The sequence below is a fragment of the Drosophila erecta genome, unplaced genomic scaffold (assembly GCF_003286155.1).
Source record: "Drosophila erecta strain 14021-0224.00,06,07 unplaced genomic scaffold, DereRS2 tig00000000-arrow-pilon, whole genome shotgun sequence".
In the NCBI taxonomy this organism is placed as follows: Eukaryota; Metazoa; Arthropoda; class Insecta; order Diptera; family Drosophilidae; genus Drosophila; species Drosophila erecta.
The window spans coordinates 3527247-3546265 of NW_020825194.1; the positions used below are offsets into that span (position 1 = coordinate 3527247).

Consider the following 19019-nt stretch of genomic DNA (forward strand, 5'->3'; position numbering starts at 1 on the left):
TGGGTATTCATCATTTTTCGACCGTAGTTTCCGTTTCCGCATTTGCCGGCCTGAGGTAAGTGTGAATGTGTTTGCTGGATGATGGTGGCCCTTCGGGCGGCGGCCGGGCTTAAACTTTTCATAAACCTTAAGTGGAAAACTTTTATTTTATACCCAGCGCAGGGTCTCCGAACACTTTTGTTGCCGCTGCCGTGGCTGCTGTTTATGCCACCTATTTTGATTCAGTCAGTGCGGCCCGGTCGGAAATTGAACAATATGTAGGCTGGACCGATGCTGGGGACAAAGTCACGTAAGGCAAAAGTTTCTGAAAATCATTTTAACGCCTTTTGAATTTTTTTCAGAAAAGTTTCACCCTCCTTCAGCTCACTTCCGCTTTTGAGCTAGCGACAATCGCCTGAAAGTAGGCAATAAAAATTGTCAAACAATAAATATTTGCGGTAGGTCAGCGGGTCACTGAAAAGCGGGGGTGGAAAAGTGGGTGGCCAAAGTGGCTAAAGTGGTTCAAGTGGTTTTGGGGTGTTGCCAAAGCCTCGCGAATTGCCATGGGGAAACAATTTTTTAGTCAAATGAAATATATATTTGTTTTATTGTTTTTATTATCACACTAGTGTTGAAGTTTTTTCATGCCATTTGTTGTTTTCTGTTTCAATATTATCCCGTGTTGCACTAATACCATCACCCACTCTGGCATCCTGTATTTTATATGAAAACACGCTGTTCGTTTTTTCTTTAATATTAATTTCTATGTACATAAATTTAGTTGTTCGCGATGATGTTGGCGGCAACATTTTCGACAGGCTTCGTTGCATTTAAATGTCAAATGGTGGGCGTGGCTGGTGGAAAAGTTATGGGCAACTTTTCTGTAGACCACACAGATACTCTTGATACGCTTTTAATTTTGCTGATTTGGTAGTTTTTAATTGGCCACTATCTTACGTTATATACATAACATTACTATTTTAGTTTAAATAAAAGGGCTGTAATAATTATCTAAAAATTCGGATTGGAATGTTTTTCTTTAGCAGCCCTTCATTTTTCACCTCACATTACGATTTTTTTATAATTAGCTTAATCCTCGTGAAGAGCACTTCCAGATTCGCACTGTCTATGCCTTTTATGGCTTTCATTATTCTCGTTGGGTTTTTAAATGCTTAATTTATTTATGTATGTTGCCTTTTAAATTTATTTTGTTGCCGTCGCTGATAGTGCTGCTGTATGTGGGTGGCGGTGGGTGGCATGGCGGTTCGTCCTTGCCGCGCGGTGGACATGTGCATATTTCATGACAAAATTGCATATTTTAGCGCAAAGCCAAAGCCAAAAGCTAGCGACGTATCCATAGCCGCCGGCGAAGCTTCGGTTTTTTTTTTCCAGTACTCCATCTCGTCCCCTTTTTTGCCACAGAAGCCCCTATGTTGCCCCGCCCACCGAGGGTGTAAATTTCAAGCCAAGTGTAACACCTTTTTCCTGTCATGATGATTTTAGAGGGTATGGGTGGTGCTTGTGTCTCTTATTGTGTACTTTTTTCACAATTTTCCCTTTTTTGCCATTTGTTTTTTCGCTCAAATTTACATACATCATAGTCATTGCAGTTCAGGGCATTTTGATGGGAACAGTTAACTTTTTTAAGCCGCAAATTGAAAGAAAATAAAATGTTAAAAAAACATCGCCAGCTTGTGCTCTTTGTGTTCCTCTGATTTTGTTGGTGACGACTTTCAATTTTAGCCGCGACCAACAGAAGGCGGCATCCCCTGATTTTATTTGCGATTTTTTTCGTTCCACCCCACTTTCGCCCTTTTGTTTTCAGTGTTTGTTTAGTGAGATTGATTTGATTTGGGCAGCACACGAGCATGGCACAGCGACAACAAATGTATGTGCAGTCTCTACTTTAGGATTTGATTTAAACATTTTTAGCCAAAAAACATTGGAAACTAACTATGTATAGGAAATTTTATTTTATGAAATTTCCCAGTGGAATCATTTAGTTCGAATAGCGCCCAATCAAGCGCATCAGTTGAGGCCTGGCCTTAAAGACGTCGGCATACAACTCTCCATTGACACCCCCATCGGAGCAGTGCTGTCCGTAAATGTCCACTCCGCACACCCGATCCTGGTGGAGGAGGACATCCCCCTTGGTCGTCTGGCAATCTACCAATCGGTTCGAATTCAGGGCGCACAACATGGTCTGCGTGATGAAGGCGTTCTCGTCCTGGGCATAGCTCCTTTTGCAATTCCTATTGGGAATGAGTTTGGTGCGCAGGAAACGCAGATGTTGCTGTGACATGTACATGGTTACATTGTCATTCCTTTGGAGAGGAGAGTCACAGAGATCAATCGGTTGGACGAAGGGATCCTCCAGTGGAGTGTTGAGCAGCAATAGGGCCATGTCTTCAATAGTGCCGGTAATTAGATTGGCCACCGAATATATCCGACTCCGACTGGCCTGCAGTTTGTACAAGCGAGCTGGAGGTGGACTGAGATTCCTGGGAAAACAGTGGGCAGAGGTTAAGACCAGACGACTGGAAATTAGGGCACCACTGCAAATGACTTTGTTTTCATAAAGGATTCGCATAAGGAAATGCTTCACTGCCTTTGGTGCCTCTGTTGTGGCTTGTCCATCGGTAAGAATGGTCTCGATTTCAGCGGGAATTATTTCCAGGCTATTGGGTTCCTTGTTTCTCATGCTCGAAGTTCTAGCGGATATTTTCGGAAATCTCTGGTAGGGGTAAGGCACTATATACTCAATAACGCGCACTATCTGATAGGGCTGTCCATTGTGCGGTATTTCACCTAGATTAACCTGTGGCGCCACCTCAGAAAATTCAGAAACTGATCCATGGGAGACAGCTAGTATTACAATCAGTTGACTTAGCTGCATAATAACTTTTCAACTGATTCAGTTCCACATCACAACAATTAGCTTCCTTTCCCCGCAACTTATTTAAATTCCACACTTTAACCATTAAGTTGCCGGATCAAATCGCCGATCATGGGCTGCAGTTTGCTTAGGCTTAAGTAGAGATCGCCATTGACTGCATTTTGAAAACAACGAAATCCATAAATGTTTAAGCCACATAATTGATGGTCTATAAGTAAGGCATCACCAGGAGAAGTGGCACACTTTTCCGGATTTTTAGAGTTTCTTGCACACAGCATACTGGAAGTTATGAAAACGGAATCCTCTTCTAGGAATGTTGTCTTGCAGGCGCGATTTGAGATTATTTCAGTTCTCCGACGGCCGTAATAGATGAGATCCGGACTGGCCATCATCATTGATACCTTTGTGCCCAAAGGTAGGTCATAATGGCAAAGGGCAATTGGATTTATTTCAGAGGGTCTTGTCAAATGGAGCACGCTAAGTTCAGGACAGAAATCCGGTTTCACTACATTATCCACAGCGAAACTTCTTCCGCCGGTGAAGATAATTTGCAGCGGCTTAGAGGAGTCATTTATAAAGCAATTACTGGAGGTGATCGCCAAACTTGGAGCCACCAAGGCTGCACTGCATCGTACCGCATTTCCCACCTTTACCTTCGCTATAAAGTTGAACTTTTTTGACTGCAAGCTACGCAGCCCGATCTCATCTCGATATTCCAGCTCCTGTCTTCTGATTCGCTTGTATTTGTTGATGATTCGAACTATTTGACGGTTTTCTGACAAGTGCTGGTTGCCTTTACCCCCATCAGGATATATCACATTCATCCGACAATCCTTGCAGAGTTGACTTCCAATCGCCGCTTCGCAAAACTGACAAAACCAAAGCGCTGAAACACAAACAAGCAGCGAATGCATCTCCAATCGACTGATGACCAGCAGATGACTTTTATTTATGGGCGAATGGAATTCGAGGCGCCTGTCAAAGCAACAAACGTCGCTTCGATCCACATGGCGTATGCGTAATCAAAATGTTTTGCCTGCTAAATGGCAAACATAAACAGTTGACGGCTGTCAGTTGTTGGCAGTTGTTGCGTGTTGACAATGTGTCAGGTCTAATGACCAAACAAAGGTAGGGCACACAAACATTTGAAGTGCAGCCCGATATCCTTTTGGCTCTCCGAATGTGGGCTTAAAAAGGATAAGTGCTAGTACCGTATCTTTAAGCTTGAAAAATGTTTTCAAATCAAGTGACCATATTTTCGAGACTATCTAAAGGAAAATGTTAAAGTGTGTTCGATAAATGAAAAGAAGGGAAAAAAAGCTAAACAAAAGTTAAGGATAATAGCAAACTATCAGAATTCGAATTCGCGAAGTGGGCGTCTTTCGTGGAAATGGAAAATTGTTTTTGTGCATTTCAGCAAATTAAGAAAAATGGCAGCAGCTTCGGCTGGACCGTTGCTCATTTACTGAATTTATGGGCAGCGCTTAAACTGAATTGACAATCAATAGTCCCTCGAAGGACGAGGCTGGAGGACACGCAGGATAGCAGAGCTCATAAACAATGCGGCCAATTTACATGCCCAGGGATCGACCGCATGTGTGTGTCTATCCCAGTGTGTGTGTGTATGTGTCTACGTCCATGTGCCACCATGAAAAGGACCTTGTGTTGCTTTTATTGTTGTCGTTGGAAATGAAAAATTGTCCCTTTGTTGCATATAAAAACAATGGGCCAAAGAACTTGAAATCAATTTCAAACGTTTTAGGCAAAGCCAATTGATTTATTTGCTGTGCGTCCTTCTCTCTCCGCTTTTGTGCTAGTGATTGTGCGGCTGGTTTTCGAGCCCATTGTTTTGTATTACTTTTGCCTTGAATAAAGCCCTTTACTTGGCCGGGTCCTTGAAATGTGGCACCGTTTCCCCAACTTAAAGCTCAAACAATTAACACCGAGTGCCGAAAGTCAAGGGCTTCGTGCGCTGTTTTTCGCTTTACACTTGATAAACTTTTTATTGCTTCCAAACAATTTAAAATCGAGCGCGAGTGGTTGGTTGGTAGCTGCCTGAATTACAATAATGCTCCGCTTGGGTTCGGTTTGTTGATGGCTTCGGCCAATTGGCAAGACAAACGGCTGCAGCTGCTTGCGATGAACTGGAGTGAGGCTATGACAGCATTCGAATTCGAATTGGTAATTGAATAAAAACAACGAGTGCGAGTAGTGAGCTGGCCAAACAAGTCCCGGATGGATTCGGAAAAACGCTGTCTTAAAGACACTGGCTTACGTAGATGCCAGACTCTTGTTATTCCTAGTGCACAGGAAACAAATGTATTCCTGTGTTTTTTTTATAAAATTAATAGTTTCCCCTTTGATATCCCAGCACCACGAGTTTTTGCCTCCAGCCAGCGTGCCTCACTGAATGGTCTTGGCTTTCAAATTCCATTTATTTATTTATTTACGCGACTTAAGTTGGTCTTGGACATCTTATCATTTTTTTTCCGAGTGCCTGATTGCACGGTTCCTGACACATATCGCAGTGCAATGGAGCATGAAATAAATGAGAGGCCGCCGGTTGGATGCGACTGGAGAAGTAGTCCTTCCGGCGGTTTTCTCCAACCAAAACAAAATGCCCCGCCAAGCCAAGGCACAACCCACGATGTCACTGATGGTCTTTGGACATTTTACGCCTTTTACACAGTTGACTGCATAAATTCATGGCAGGGATATGGTTACGCATTTTAAACAACGCTCTTCTGCTAAATCCGGAATCGAGTCAAGTGGTTCATGCGGATGGGTTGGGGTGGCATGAAATGGACCTTTGTTTCTTCGCAACGAAAAGGAACTTGGCAAACATCAGCATAGCTTGGCAGCGAACAGCGTGGGCTACAAATAGCTGCAGCAGCTTAAAGCTGATTTAACAAAGTTGGCTCTATCTTCTGTCGCACTTGTTGCCCTGGTGCTCGGGACCAAGAACAAGTTTTCTTTTGGCCCCCGAGCATTGCTCATTATTGCGAAATGTTCGGGGCTAAGCTTTAGTTTCAAGTTTGATTTGTTTACACATGAGTTTTTGGCGAGACCGACGGGAGATTGTTTTGCAGCCAGCTAACAAGTTGCAAATTAAGCTAAAATGTGTATTTTGGCAAAAGTGAATGGGGGTTTGGTGGGTGGTGGGTGGTGGCTCTGGGCGTTGGGTGCTTAGTGCTTGGCAAGGACTTTGGTATACAAATACATGCATGTAAACGAGCATAAAAACCGCACAGTCAAACGCACTAACAAGCAGCAGTAATCAGTGTGGCAGCAACAAAAGTGAAAAGCCAACAACACACTTGCTGCAAGCAGCACATGCTGCAGGAGGAAATTACATGCACAGAAGTTGAAACAATGGCTGCAAGTCTGGCCCAGGCTCGCTGCTCATCACCGAGCTAGCCATCTCCAGCGCCATCATCATCAGCATCCCCGTCGGCCTCATCATCCCCCCCCATCATTATCATCATCATCAGCAGGAAAAGCAAAAGCGGGAGCATCAGTTGCTGCGGGCAGGACACCTCCCCCAAAAGGCTATTGACCCAATTTCTGGGCAAACAATGGACCAGCAGAAAAGAAATCACAAAAGCGTAGCCAAATCTCGGGACCAAGCCAAAAACCACTTGACAATCCTAGCTAGAGCTGCTGGTGCTGCACAGAGAAAAAAATGGAAGATTTATTTTGCTTTAATCCGGCAATCCGAAAGTTGATGGTCATTTAAGCTTCAGCTTAGTAAAGTCCAAACATTAGAGTTTTTAAAGGAAGAACTGTAAAGGCAAAATGGTTGAAATCATTTCCGTTTCTCGATACCTTGAAGTCAAATATATTTAATGATTTATGAGGTACTTTATTATTTTAAGCTTAGGGCCAAAGATGGTGACCCTGTAATGCTTGGAAGTCGCAAGTGCATTTAATGTAAAAGGGTCTATGTTTGGCCATTAAGATCTTTTAAATATGCTATAGCTAAAGCGATTACACACAGTAGAGCATTTAATTTTGTATTTCTGTTTCAACATATACTGATCAATATATACTGATAAAAAAATTCCACATTCCTGGCTTTATTGACCACATTTTGGTAGCCACTTGAGGTTTAATTGTCTAGAATGAATTCCAATTTAATGGTACTCATCGTTTGGTTGGTATACCCCATTTTCGCTGACTGTGCATCCCGGTTGTCTGGCCGGGGCAGTGTGCCAAATGTTTTGGCTATGAGCAATGTGTTTACCACTGTCCACAACTTCCCCGCGGCGCCCGCTGATTTCCGCTTTCCCGCTTCGAGGCGACGGCGACAAAACAAGTGAAAGTTTATTACATCTCCACCAGCAGCCAGTTGGCGAGCCGGGCAGCCGGGCAGCCGGAGAAACCAGGAAAATCAATAGAATGCAATTGCATGGCAAATGACCCATATAGCCCCGGCGCCCCAAACCCGAGCCCCAGCCCAAAAAGCCAATCCTAACCGAACTAGAAGCCCGGGAGCGGATCAGGCCAGTTCATGGCCCTCGTCCTGCGGCAGGCTGCAGCCGTCGAAGGACGCGGTGGGCCTGTGGCTGAGCGTAATTGTGCCAAATTATAAATTATTTCGAATTTGCCAGGGCGCAAATGATGCTCCAAGGCGCTGGTTGCCCGCCGTTGCCGTTGCCTGCAATTAATTTTGTGCAGCGCCAATTGAATGGCGAACGGAGAGTAATCGGTGGGGTCTCCAGTTGCGCGGATATCGAGGGAAAAGGGAGCAGGAGGAGGCAGTGCCCCTTCGCGGGCAAAGGCTAAGCGCATAATTTAAATTTCTAATTAACAGTCAAATAAATTGTGCCGGCTGCCAGCGTCGTGGCAATAGAGCCGCGCCAAGTGATTTTATGGCCAAAATGCTCATTAAGTTAACGGCAATTTGCAGCCGCAGACAAATGCAGGTTAGTTTGAGGTGGGCCAAACTGGGGCAAGCTACATGCAGCTCACTTAAAGGGTCCAGTGCAAATTGATTCGAGGGTTTGCCGGTTAATGAATAGCGACTATTAGCGGAATGAGCACTGATCCTAGGCACTTCGCTCTAATGGTTGGCTTTCACTAGTTGACCCTGTCTGCGGGGCGTATGTGCGATACTAGATAGTTGAATGCTTTGGGGGGGAAACTGGCTAAGAAGTTTATTCAAGCGCCGTAATAATTGCATTTAATCTCTTGGGCTTATTCAAGTGTACAATTAAAAAGTAACTTTGTTTTAAGTAGCGGTTTTGGGAAAGGTTATTCTTAAGACTTAATTAACAGTGTGCACAATGGTTTCAATGGTTTTTTGAATATAGCTTGCTTTCTTAGCAACGAGGAGCTAATGAATAGTGACTACCGGCTTTGGCTCAATGGGCCTTTGATTAGTTGGGCCGGTGCAACACTGCGTATGCGCGATATTTGCCAAATCAAATTGTCAAAGGAGCGCGCACCACTCAACCAGAAGCGTGTGCATCGAACGAAATTGAATTTCTTATCATCGCGCGAACTTTTTTTATATTTTTTTTGTTGAAAGAATCAGTATCTTTGCCTGTTAAAGGGGGCGTGTCGCAGTTATATATCTTTGGCACCGCCTGTTGGCTCGGCGAAAAACATTCAATTAGTTTGATTTACACTTTTCCAAAACGTTGGATGGATGGATGCGAATGCCGTTGCCGATGACGATGCCGATGCCGGTGGGCGTCTTGTTGCCAAAAGTCGCCTGTGTGCTTGGGCTCCCTTTGTGCTTTGTGCGACTGTTGGCGTTTCCGTTTCCGCTGTTTAACAAGCGACTTTTGGCAGCAGCAGCAACAACAACAGCCACCGGGGTGGTGCAGGAGCAGCAGGATCAGTAGCTGTGCCAAAACCGTGTACCCACTTGCGTGCCAAAAAAGAGGCAAGCCAGAGTCACAGGGCATGGGTTTCAGCTCCAGCTTTCCATTTCCATCCAGTTTTCCTTTCCGCCGGCCGTGGAACGGAAACAGTTTGCAGCGCCCTTGCCTCAATATTAGTTTGGGGCGGCAGCAAAACGCTTCCGGCAGCCAAAATGTTGTTGGCCTGGGCCATTCGATGATGATTTTTCAATTTGCATTCGACACAGTGCGGCAATGTCAAAGAGCAAATTGAAATGGCACAAGTCTGCAACTTATAATCATATGCAGCGCACAGCCTTGAGAGATTCGGATGCCGAATTGAGAATCAGAATCTGGCTTTGACTTTGTGCCCATCGCCCATCTCGTTGGCTTGGATTTCAATTAGGTAATTGAGAGGCGGTGACTCCGGCATGTTTAAGGTTCCACATTCGTCCAGGTGCGTAATGTGAAAGTGGCCCATTTGACAGGGCCAGCAAAGTTGAATGCGCATACTAAATGCAACCTCAAGGGAGAGGGTTCAGCAAGGGGTTCGGCATGTCAACTTCATTTGTTGAATGACATAAGTTATCAACGAAATTGCTGGAGAACTGACCCCGAGCAAATTGCGTTGGCGCCCCTTTTAACTTTATCTGGCAGTCGGTAAGCCCCTTGCAGAACCCTCACTTTGTTGCAACCGATTCGTTCCATTTCATTTCATTTACACACCCTCATGCAAGCACTGCAAAAAACTTAGCTCGTTGGAACTTGTGTCAAATATGAGAAATTAATGTATTCCAAACAGTCGCTTTGCTGCTGGCATTTCTTCCTCTGTATCCCGAATTCATTGTGTTCCATTCACTTTACAATGCTATGTTAATATCAACATGCTGCTTGAATCTCCTGACTTTTTTCTCAGTGCATCCACGCACACTTACGCTTACATGCCAATAATCTGCACGTCAGTCCCGGCTTGTGTGCAATTGTGTGTTTGCCTTCATTTCAATCTTTTGCCACTTAACAAATGCTCACCCAGGCGCCCCGGGCGGGAAGTCGCCCCAGAAACCCGGAGAGCGAGTGCATAAGTTTAATTTTATTATACGAAAACAATGCAACAAGCAAGGACATTCCGCACGAGAGGCAGCTGGCAGCTGGCAGCAATATGGCAATTTGCTCAAAGGATTTAGAGCTGCATTTAGAAGCCAATAAAGGCAAGTTAGCAGGCAAATTGTGTGGGTGAAAGTGGCGAACAATCAGCAGTTGGCGCCCAACGACTCGAGTGGATATTCAGGATCGAATTTATATATATGTATATAAGCTGGGCATACATGTGGGGCTTCCCGGAATCACAAAATTAAACTGCGAGGCTCGGTGAGTCTTATAAATTTACTATTATTTGAATGAAACACGATGTATGCTTTCCATTTTGACAGCTTTTGAACTTTGCGGTGAAAAAATCGAAACTTTTTGGGCAAAAGTTAAGCTGAAATGTCGATAGGTTTGACATAAATAAATTTACCATAGGTTTTTGGTAAGTATAGAAAGCTAAAATGGTTTTGAACTCGCGTTATTTGATTTAAAACTTAGGCATGGAAAGTATTTAATATTGAACCTTTTCTGATTGCGCATTTGTATCATTTAGCTGACGATATGGATATTTAAAGCCCCTTTAATCAGGTCCTCGGACAAGGAGCTCTCCTGCTCCCTGTGGTGTCAGTGGCAGAGGTCTCTGGCAGACTTGCGTCTTTCGCCCGTAATTTGCCATAAAATAAGCATAAATTGGATCAATTTACGAAAAGCTCTGTTACAAATGCACAACGGCAGTGGGCCCGCAGTAAGAGCGCTGGCATATATAGTTACAGTTGCAGTTACAAGCCACCGAACTGACAATCCCATACCATACCATCCCATCCCATCCTGGACAGGGTTCCATGTCAAACGAAGGATGCTGCGACTTGGGGTAATGGCCATCCAAGGCGGTTGCTCTGCTGACAGCCCTGTGGTTTCTGTCACGCGCATTGAATCTGAATCTGAAGCCGAAGCTGGAACTGGAGCTGAGGCTGAAGCTGGAGCTGGAGCTGGAGCCTCGGTTGCATTTCACTTGATGTCCTTTCCCACTTGTCGTCATCGCTGTCAGTGCAGTCGGGAAGGAGACGTCCTGGGTGTCCTGGGAACCCTAGAAGTCGTCCTGCGAGTTGTCCCGCCCGTCATCCGGCTGCTTAATGTCAACTCTTGGCATTTTGTCTTAGCAGCAACAGAAAAAAATTGAATTTATGATAGCGACTTTGGGTGTTTTCGCATTCTGCTGGCCACGCAGATTTTGCACCGATAGCTTTTGGCCTGGCTCAGCAACTCAATTCCGTCGTAATGCTGCCACCAGCTTTCAACGGATTTCATTTCGGCTCCCTAACGCAAATCAACTGACCGAGCTGGCGAATTGCGAATTTCAAATGAATTTTGCACTTTTCAATCTAAAACTTCATTAATTTGAGCGCTCTACTTGCACTTAAACTTGTGCATTTTAAGTTTAAGCCAAGAGTGTGTTGATTGTTGCTCAGACGAAATCGAATTACTTTCAAAGATATGCAGCAATAAAGTTTAAATCTAGCAATATGATCGGTTAACGTCTTGTACGACCCATTCCGCTTTTCTCCCAGTGTAGCTACTCCATTCACAAATGGCTCATTCGGTGCCGCTAACCAAACACTCAGTCAGCGGACTCATTATTTTTCGTAACTGCCTGGCTGCATGTTTATAATGCGGCTGCCCATTTGGTTTTTAGTAATTCTGGATTTGCCTGATATTAGCCGGGCTGTGGCGGTCCCCACGTGCATTTCTATATTTTCATCCGAATATGTAAATGTTTTTGGAGCGGTGGTGTTGTTGGGGGCTGTGCTTGGAACACATTTGCCCCATGTTGCCGCCGCGGTGCTCGGTGCTCGGTGCTCGGTGCCCGGAGAGCACTTTAATGATGTTGTTTTCTTCGAATGTCGGCTTATTTGTGCAGTCATCTGTGCGCTGCGGCTTGTTTATCAGGCATTGCATTATATAAATTCGGTTCAGTTTTTGCAAAATCAACATGTGGCAATGGCTGCTGCAGTTGGTCGGCCACGTTGCATTTGTGGACCATACGCTACATGATATATGCTGTATGCTGCGAGTATATGCGGCTTTGGGCCACATTCTGTATCGTTATTGAGCTGGTTTCCAGTTTTCAGTTTTCAGTTTACAGTATTCAGCTTTCAGTTTTCAGTTTTCCGCGTTCAGTTGGCCAGTGTTTGTGCGCTCGGAGCTGCCACACAAAATGCTGGGGCACAGAGTGTGTCGCCCCCGTGTGCGAAATATAAATGAATTTGTTCAGTCGAAGCGCGTCGAGTTTATGCTGCCATTCAGAATGGCCTCGCCCCTATTTGCCCGCTCTCATCCTGCACCTGACACAAGGCACGGCAGCCAGCGAAAATTTCATATTCATAATTTAATTAAATTAACATTTTGCTGAATTATGTACTTACATGACTGTGGCACAAAATATGGTTTAGGCATGGCATGTCATGTGTATGGCCCAAGGGATTTACATCTTTCCATGCTCCCCACCCGCCGCATCTCACTCATATTGAATTGCCTCCGAGTCGCCGGAATTTTGGGCAAGTACACATCTTTATATTTATTTGGAATGATTGCAGCAGACCGGAAAACCCACATAAAACTGGGCTATGCTCAAAAAAACGGGAATTAGTAGTAATAGACGAAAATTGGGTATATCGTTTGAAGTATAAAAATAGAAATAAATACAAAATAGCCATGGAAGTAAAGAAAAATATAGGTTTATATTTAACATGCAAAAGGGTACAAGTTTTTTCAGTTCCACATTAGCACAGCATTGTTAAACCCAAGACAATCGAACTTAAAATGTAATATCTATATATGCTCACTTTTTTAAATTCGAAAGGACACAGCCAAGATGTCTGTAACAGTGCCAAGAAACGAAACAAGAATCAAGATCCGGAGACAAGTGTTTAAATTACACACGACATTGTTCGAATTTGTTTATCTTAGGATTTTTTCGCCAGCTTTGTGTCATTGAAGGCGCTTTGGCACCGAGACAAGCACATTCGCAATCGCAATCGCACTCATACTCACCTGCCCGCCTGACCATTGTCCTGGCAAGGATACCCACAAGATCGAACGAATGGTATGGGATGGGATGTGTCACTTGTAGCAATTTGAAGTTTACAGGGTCACTGGGGACCTACGGAACCCAGTTGCCCATAAAGGAAGGCAAAAACTTAAAGACAATGGCAGGCGGACGTAACAAAAACCGTAATCTACTCAACAACTTACTTTGCTTATACAACAAGGATCTGAAATCAGTGCTTGCGGGTGTGGGATGGGTGTGTGAGTGGGTGTCGGATTGGGAGTGGGTGTGGGATTGGGATTGGGAGTGGGAGTGGGTCGTGGGTTATTGTCTTGGGCATCGCTGACTGGCTTCTTCTTTTTCCTCATCGACTCGAGGACGACATACGACAAGTTTTTCGAATAAAACCAATACAAGACGCTGGCGACACACTTAAGTATGAACAAATAACAAACTAAATAAAATGCCAAAGACACCACCCCGAGGGGCCTTGAATTGGCCGGGCCAGCCACAATAACTGTTTGGGGAAGGTCTTATTCCATATAAATATATGTACGTACTGTATATGAAAATCTGCTTTGACTTTGTGAGTGTGAGGAAAAAAAAAAAAAAAATGGGGAAAAAAAGGAAAAAGGAAAGGAAAAAAAGTCGTATTTAATTTTTGCTTTTGTTTTCCCTGTTTGCGGATGGTGTTTTTATTTTTGCATACAGCATCAAAGTTTTCGCTACTTCAAAATGTGAAGCAGATAAAAATAATGGAAAAGTTTTTTCGGGGTATGGAGAGAGAAGTTCGTCCATATAGAGCAATATGGCACAGTTCGGTTCGCTTTTTGGCCTGCAGATGGCGTCGACTTAAGGTGGCAACTACTTAAAGTTCAACTTTGGCTTAAGCACTCGATGCAGGCTGCACTTGCACGTGGGGGTGTGACACCTTTTTTTCCATTCCCGTTAACAAGGCCACTTTATTTATTACCCTACCCAGTTTACCTTGGTCTTTCGTTTCCACGCCAGTGCTTAGTCCTGAATCAGGAGGTTTTTATGGCCGACGCTGCCCTACTTAGTTGCAAAGTCCTTAGATAATAATCCTTTCGCCTAGCCTTGCTTTATAATAAATGACAATGGTGCTTGGCTCGGTTTGAGTAATCGGATTGGAAGTTTATCGAGTGCATTCAAACCAATTAGATCCTCACATGCTAATAATGAAGCGATTCTATAATTTCGCCGTGGAACCGAGTGAAATGTGAGTGAGCTGGGCATCGCATGAATTGGGCTAATCCTCAGGGCGCCGGCGGAAAAGCATTTGCAACACCTAGCACTCTGCCACCTGGCTGGGAATGCACCTGGGTGCTCGACTCGGTGTGCGCCACAATGGCAACTAATCAGCTTTTTGTACAACACGCGCGAATGTTGCCCGTGGTGGTAATGGAGTGATTTGGCTCTGGATTTGCCTGCCACAATACACTACAGAAAAAGAAGAAGTTCAAGGAGTACAATCTGAGTGTTTAGATTTCTTTAAACGCGAACCTAACTTAGTGAATATCGAACAGGAAAGTTATGTGTATAAGTGTTGTTCTAAACTTTAAAACTAAGCTGAAGAGTTTAGCTGGGATTTGTATTTCAGTCTAGTCTCACAACATCAGTAAATCGTTTTTGAAGAGCTCTGAGTGTTTTAGGCCTTGTTCTTTTTGTGCGTGTACCTGCAACTTTTCAGTTGTTTCACTTTGGGGAGCTGAATTTCACTCGAAAGAGGCAAGGCAGTGAACCGTGCAGGTAGACCCCTCATCACCACCCACTTGGCACCCACCACCCACTCGGCACCACCCACCGCACCACCCAGTGCACCAGCACTCGTGGCTGTGATTTATTTACCGTTGAAATTATCTTGTTTTGCGGTTTGATGCATCGCATTGCCAAAGTAACTTTATTTTGCACTCGAAACCTTTTTGCACTGCACCGCGCAGAGATAAAAATTTACGTTTCGGCTTTCATTTTCTTTTTGTGTTACTTTTTTTCCTTTTTTAGTTTTTTGTATTTTTTTTTTTGCGTTTGGTGAGCCAGCCCGCTCCCACTTTGTGTTGCTAACTTTTCAACTAACGTCGACTTGGGTGAAAATTGACTTTACAGGGATCCAGGGATCCAGGAATCCTGACAGCCAGGAGGAGGTACCCCAACCACCGCTAGGCGCTCTTTTAGTGCATAAAACTTTTGTGTTAGACTATCAATATTTGCGCCTGTGAGGGCGGACAGTTTATCTAGCTGCAGTTTGGAGTTTGTGTGCATGCTGCGGCCGAGCGAGGACTCTGGATGGTTAAGGATGCGGCATAGATGGTGGGCGTGGGCGAAAGCGCAACACTCCAGCTTAATTGGTAACCAGGCGAGCTGTGTACATTTTTAAGTAAGAGTTAATATTTAAGGGCTTGAGTTCAGTCAGGCTGGCTCAGCTAATTTGACACTCGAATTCGAAAGTTGAAAGCTGAAAGTTTTGGTTGAGACTCGTATCGGTTTTTTGGCCCCAGCCGCATACACGAAAATGCCATATCAAAGCCAACCACACGTCACATTCACACGCACACGGCCGGAAAGTCCTTTCGCTGCAGGTGTGGGTGTGTTGTTCCAACCCCTCCCGCACACACATGCAAATGAGTGTGACACCGTGTGTTTATCATGCTTAAATAGCTTACACAATTATAATAATCCTCGCTGCCACTAAACGCAGACAATGTCCATGGAAAACACACACAGTTTTGGAGCAGCACGATGGTATGATTGCAAATCAACCGTCGAATTAAACAATTTGAAAATAATCAGAAAATCCATCTTGTTGTCCTCTGTCATTTACGAATATACCGAATTAATAGAATTAAATATGGCAAAACTGTTTTACTTTTGTTTGTTATTCCTGCATTACAGACTCCAGTCTATTTTATCCCATAGTGGCCTCAGTTTGTTTGCTAACTATTTTTGTTGGGCAATTTATTTGAAAATTGAATATAAATTATTTACTAAAAAAGCATTAAGAGCGAGTGGCCAACAAAGGCGGGAACAAAGACACAAACATGGCTCTGTAATTTTAATTAAAACAAACAAACGGACACATGATGGTGAGAAGTACATGGCTCGCTACTTCTCTTCATACATGTATTATGCACGTTGTGGAGGTCCTGGCTGATTACATTTTAGTTGTATCGTTCAACTTTTACCCATAATTGTTTGGAGGCGACTGGATTTGGGGGCATGATTTGTTTGTTTGTTTGTTTGTTGTTTGCTGTAGCTGTCATTATAAATTTCATTCTGGCCAGAACGGAAGTCGTTGTGTCTGCGCATGGATTTAGCAGCAATAATGAGGTGATATCGGTGGTTGGAGCGGTTGGAATTTCACTCCCATCCTAATTGGCAAAACAAAAAGAGTGTGTGTGCAATGTGAATCAATAATGAGTGGAGTCGAATCGAATGGAGCCCTTAAAGTCCCCTTTGTGCGCCGCAATTTAACCGCATTGACCATTGATTGAGTTACAGGTTGACGATGAGGACTGCCATGGCCAATGCTATTTGCACATTAGACCAAATTCAATAATAATGGCAAATGCAAAACAGAAACTAATTGCAATTTGCATGCAGTTTCTCCGAACAGTAACATGCCAACTGTTTATTGAGTTACTTCATAATTACAATAGCCATTGCCATGGCACACCGATGTTGTTATAGTTTTTGGTCCTGACCTGGGGCTTCTCTGCGGGATTTGAAATCTGAGTGCTGCCAGTTCGCTCTTATGTGGTAAAATTAAAGCTTAAAGTGGAAAGCACTATACGGAATATGTAAGAAACTATAATAGTCTTAATGGCTGATTGGAACTAAAGCTATACTTGATTGTCTCTCTTTTATTAAGTAGCTAGTTATGTAAAATATCGTGTATACTAAATATATACTAAAATGAAGTAGGCTCCCTATCGCTATCCCTATTCCATTAGTATTTTGGTATAGTTATTCGGCAGCACTGTTAAGTGGAATAGGCGGCATAATAAGCTCAAATGCTGGTCAGTTCGCACGAAAACCGCAAATTTAACTACCAATTCAGTGGGCAAAGACTGCAAATTCTTGCCCGGGCCCTCAAAAGTAGGTCCTGTGTGTTATTGCCCAACTATTGGCATGACCAGTAATATCATAAATTCATTACCCACAAGGCAACTGGCCACGCCTCATAACCACACGCCCCCAGCCGCAGTAATGAGCTTCCACATTTCAGCAGTGGGCAATGGAGCTCATCATCGCCAGCCTGCCGCCCCCTGCCAGTTGCCACGCCCCCATTAGCGGGAATGACTATTGAAAACCGGTTGACCAAAAATGACGCGCAAATGTTGGCAACATTAAATTAAAGAGCCAGCAATCTGGCTCAAACCGCACGCGAAAATTTATGCATATAAATCAGGCAACGTGGCGCGTTGTTCGCTGATTGACGTGTGCCCGTCGTTCGTCAGGCCGGGCAAACTACTGCTAATTTGTCGGTGGGTCCTGCGTACTACTACCACCACCACCTCCCCCCCTCTCAAGCAGGACTTGAAAAAAATAGAAGGAAAAATCGGGACAACCAAAACAAGGCAAACGCGGCCAAGCCAAACCAAAGCAAACAAAAACAGCAGCTGGAGCAACTGAGCGGCGAAATGTGCCGAAATTCCATCAAAGCGACGTTTTACGGATAAAACATTTGCATATTTTGATTGGACACGCCCAGTTGTGTGTGCACAGTGGGCGAGCAAACAATGGCGACGCTTCTGGGAGGCATCTAGGATAGGACGGGTGGGGTCGCTGTGGCATGCAGCTAACAAACTGCGACGTGCGCTAGGCTCAGACAGCAGCAACATGCAGCAGCAATAGCAGCAGCAGCAACGGCAACACAATGGCGGCAACTATGGCTGCGATAAGGGAATCGGTATATGGCAGTCAAGAATCGGAATACGGGAGTAGAGAGCATGGGAGTCAGGACTCCCGACTGGACACGCCCCCTGCTGGGGCAAGGAGGGGCGGTTCTGACTGGTCTATCATGCGGCTGACGTGACGTGACGCGGCAGCGATTTTTACACTTTGCACTTTTTTCACATTCCGATACCCAAGGCATTTTAAAGTGTGAGGGGTAGATCAGTTCACCAATTAGTTCTTAGGTTTAAGTTTAACCGTGTTAATCCTTTTAAGATATTGTTGTAACTTAAATTTTGATTTCTTGCAAGTCGTTATATGTACGGCATTATCTTATAATATTTAGCCGTAGTCCTAGTTGACTTTGAACTATGTATATTTTAAGCTATTACTAAATGTTTGTCGTATAAATGTAGCACATTCTAGTCGATTACTTGAATGATTTCCAGCATTTACTGCTTCCGATTTTGCTGGTCAGTGGCTCTTTGTTTTACTTTTTTTTAACACGCTTTTTAGTTGAGCTCCCGATTATTTTTTTCCTGGCATTTTGGCATCGTCATCCGTCGCTGTTGTCGTCGTGGGCAATAAATCTTCATTTTCGCTATTAAAATGTTGTAATATTTTCGCTTGTTTTTTAACTCGCTGCCGATTGTCCTTGTCGTCCTGCATTGCCGTTAAGTCGTCCTCCGGCAAAAATATATTTTGAGTTTTGGTTTAAGGACCGCGGCCAGAGCCATTAATAAAACAAGATAGAATGCTATAGTAGAGTTCCCCGACTATCAGATACCCGTTACTAAGCTAGTGAAAGTGGTAATGCGAAATTTCAATATTTGCTGGAATAACGGTAGAAATTGTGTAAAAAATTCAAAATAAATGTTCAAAGCTTGGTCGTGACAGTTTCTTGGCGAAAAAAATTAAAAAAAATTTTTTTTTAGTTTAAAAAAAATAAAATTTCAAATGTAATTTGACTTCAGTCTTGGGACATTTTTGAGTTTCTACAACATAATCACATCAGAAAAATTACAAAAAAACTTAGAAAAAATAAAATTCTAAATTTGAATGCAGATTTTTAGAGATTTGCTCCAGAAACATTTAGAGGTATGCCACTTCAAATTCCGATTAAGATAAGTTGAGTTATGGACTTTAGAACATCAGTCTTGAGACATTTTTAAGTTTCTACAACATCATAACATCAGAAAAATTACAAAAAAATTTAGAAAAAAAAATTTTCTAAATTTGAATGCAGATTTTTAGA

General features: G+C 43.6%; 2 protein-coding genes across 2 annotated transcripts; both read right to left on the minus strand.

Annotated features, from left to right (window-relative positions):
- Positions 1 to 1951: 1951 nt before the first annotated feature.
- LOC6555356 (seminase) lies at positions 1952 to 2875 on the minus strand. The gene has a single exon (XM_001981399.2). It carries the CDS (start codon positions 2873 to 2875, stop codon positions 1979 to 1981), a length of 897 nt encoding a protein of 298 aa, XP_001981435.1. The 3' UTR covers positions 1952 to 1978.
- A 77-nt stretch (positions 2876 to 2952) lies between these two features.
- LOC26526379 lies at positions 2953 to 3789 on the minus strand. Its single transcript, XM_015153891.2, has one exon. It carries the CDS (start codon positions 3787 to 3789, stop codon positions 2953 to 2955), a length of 837 nt encoding a protein of 278 aa, XP_015009377.2.
- Between the last annotated feature and the right edge of the window lie 15230 nt (positions 3790 to 19019).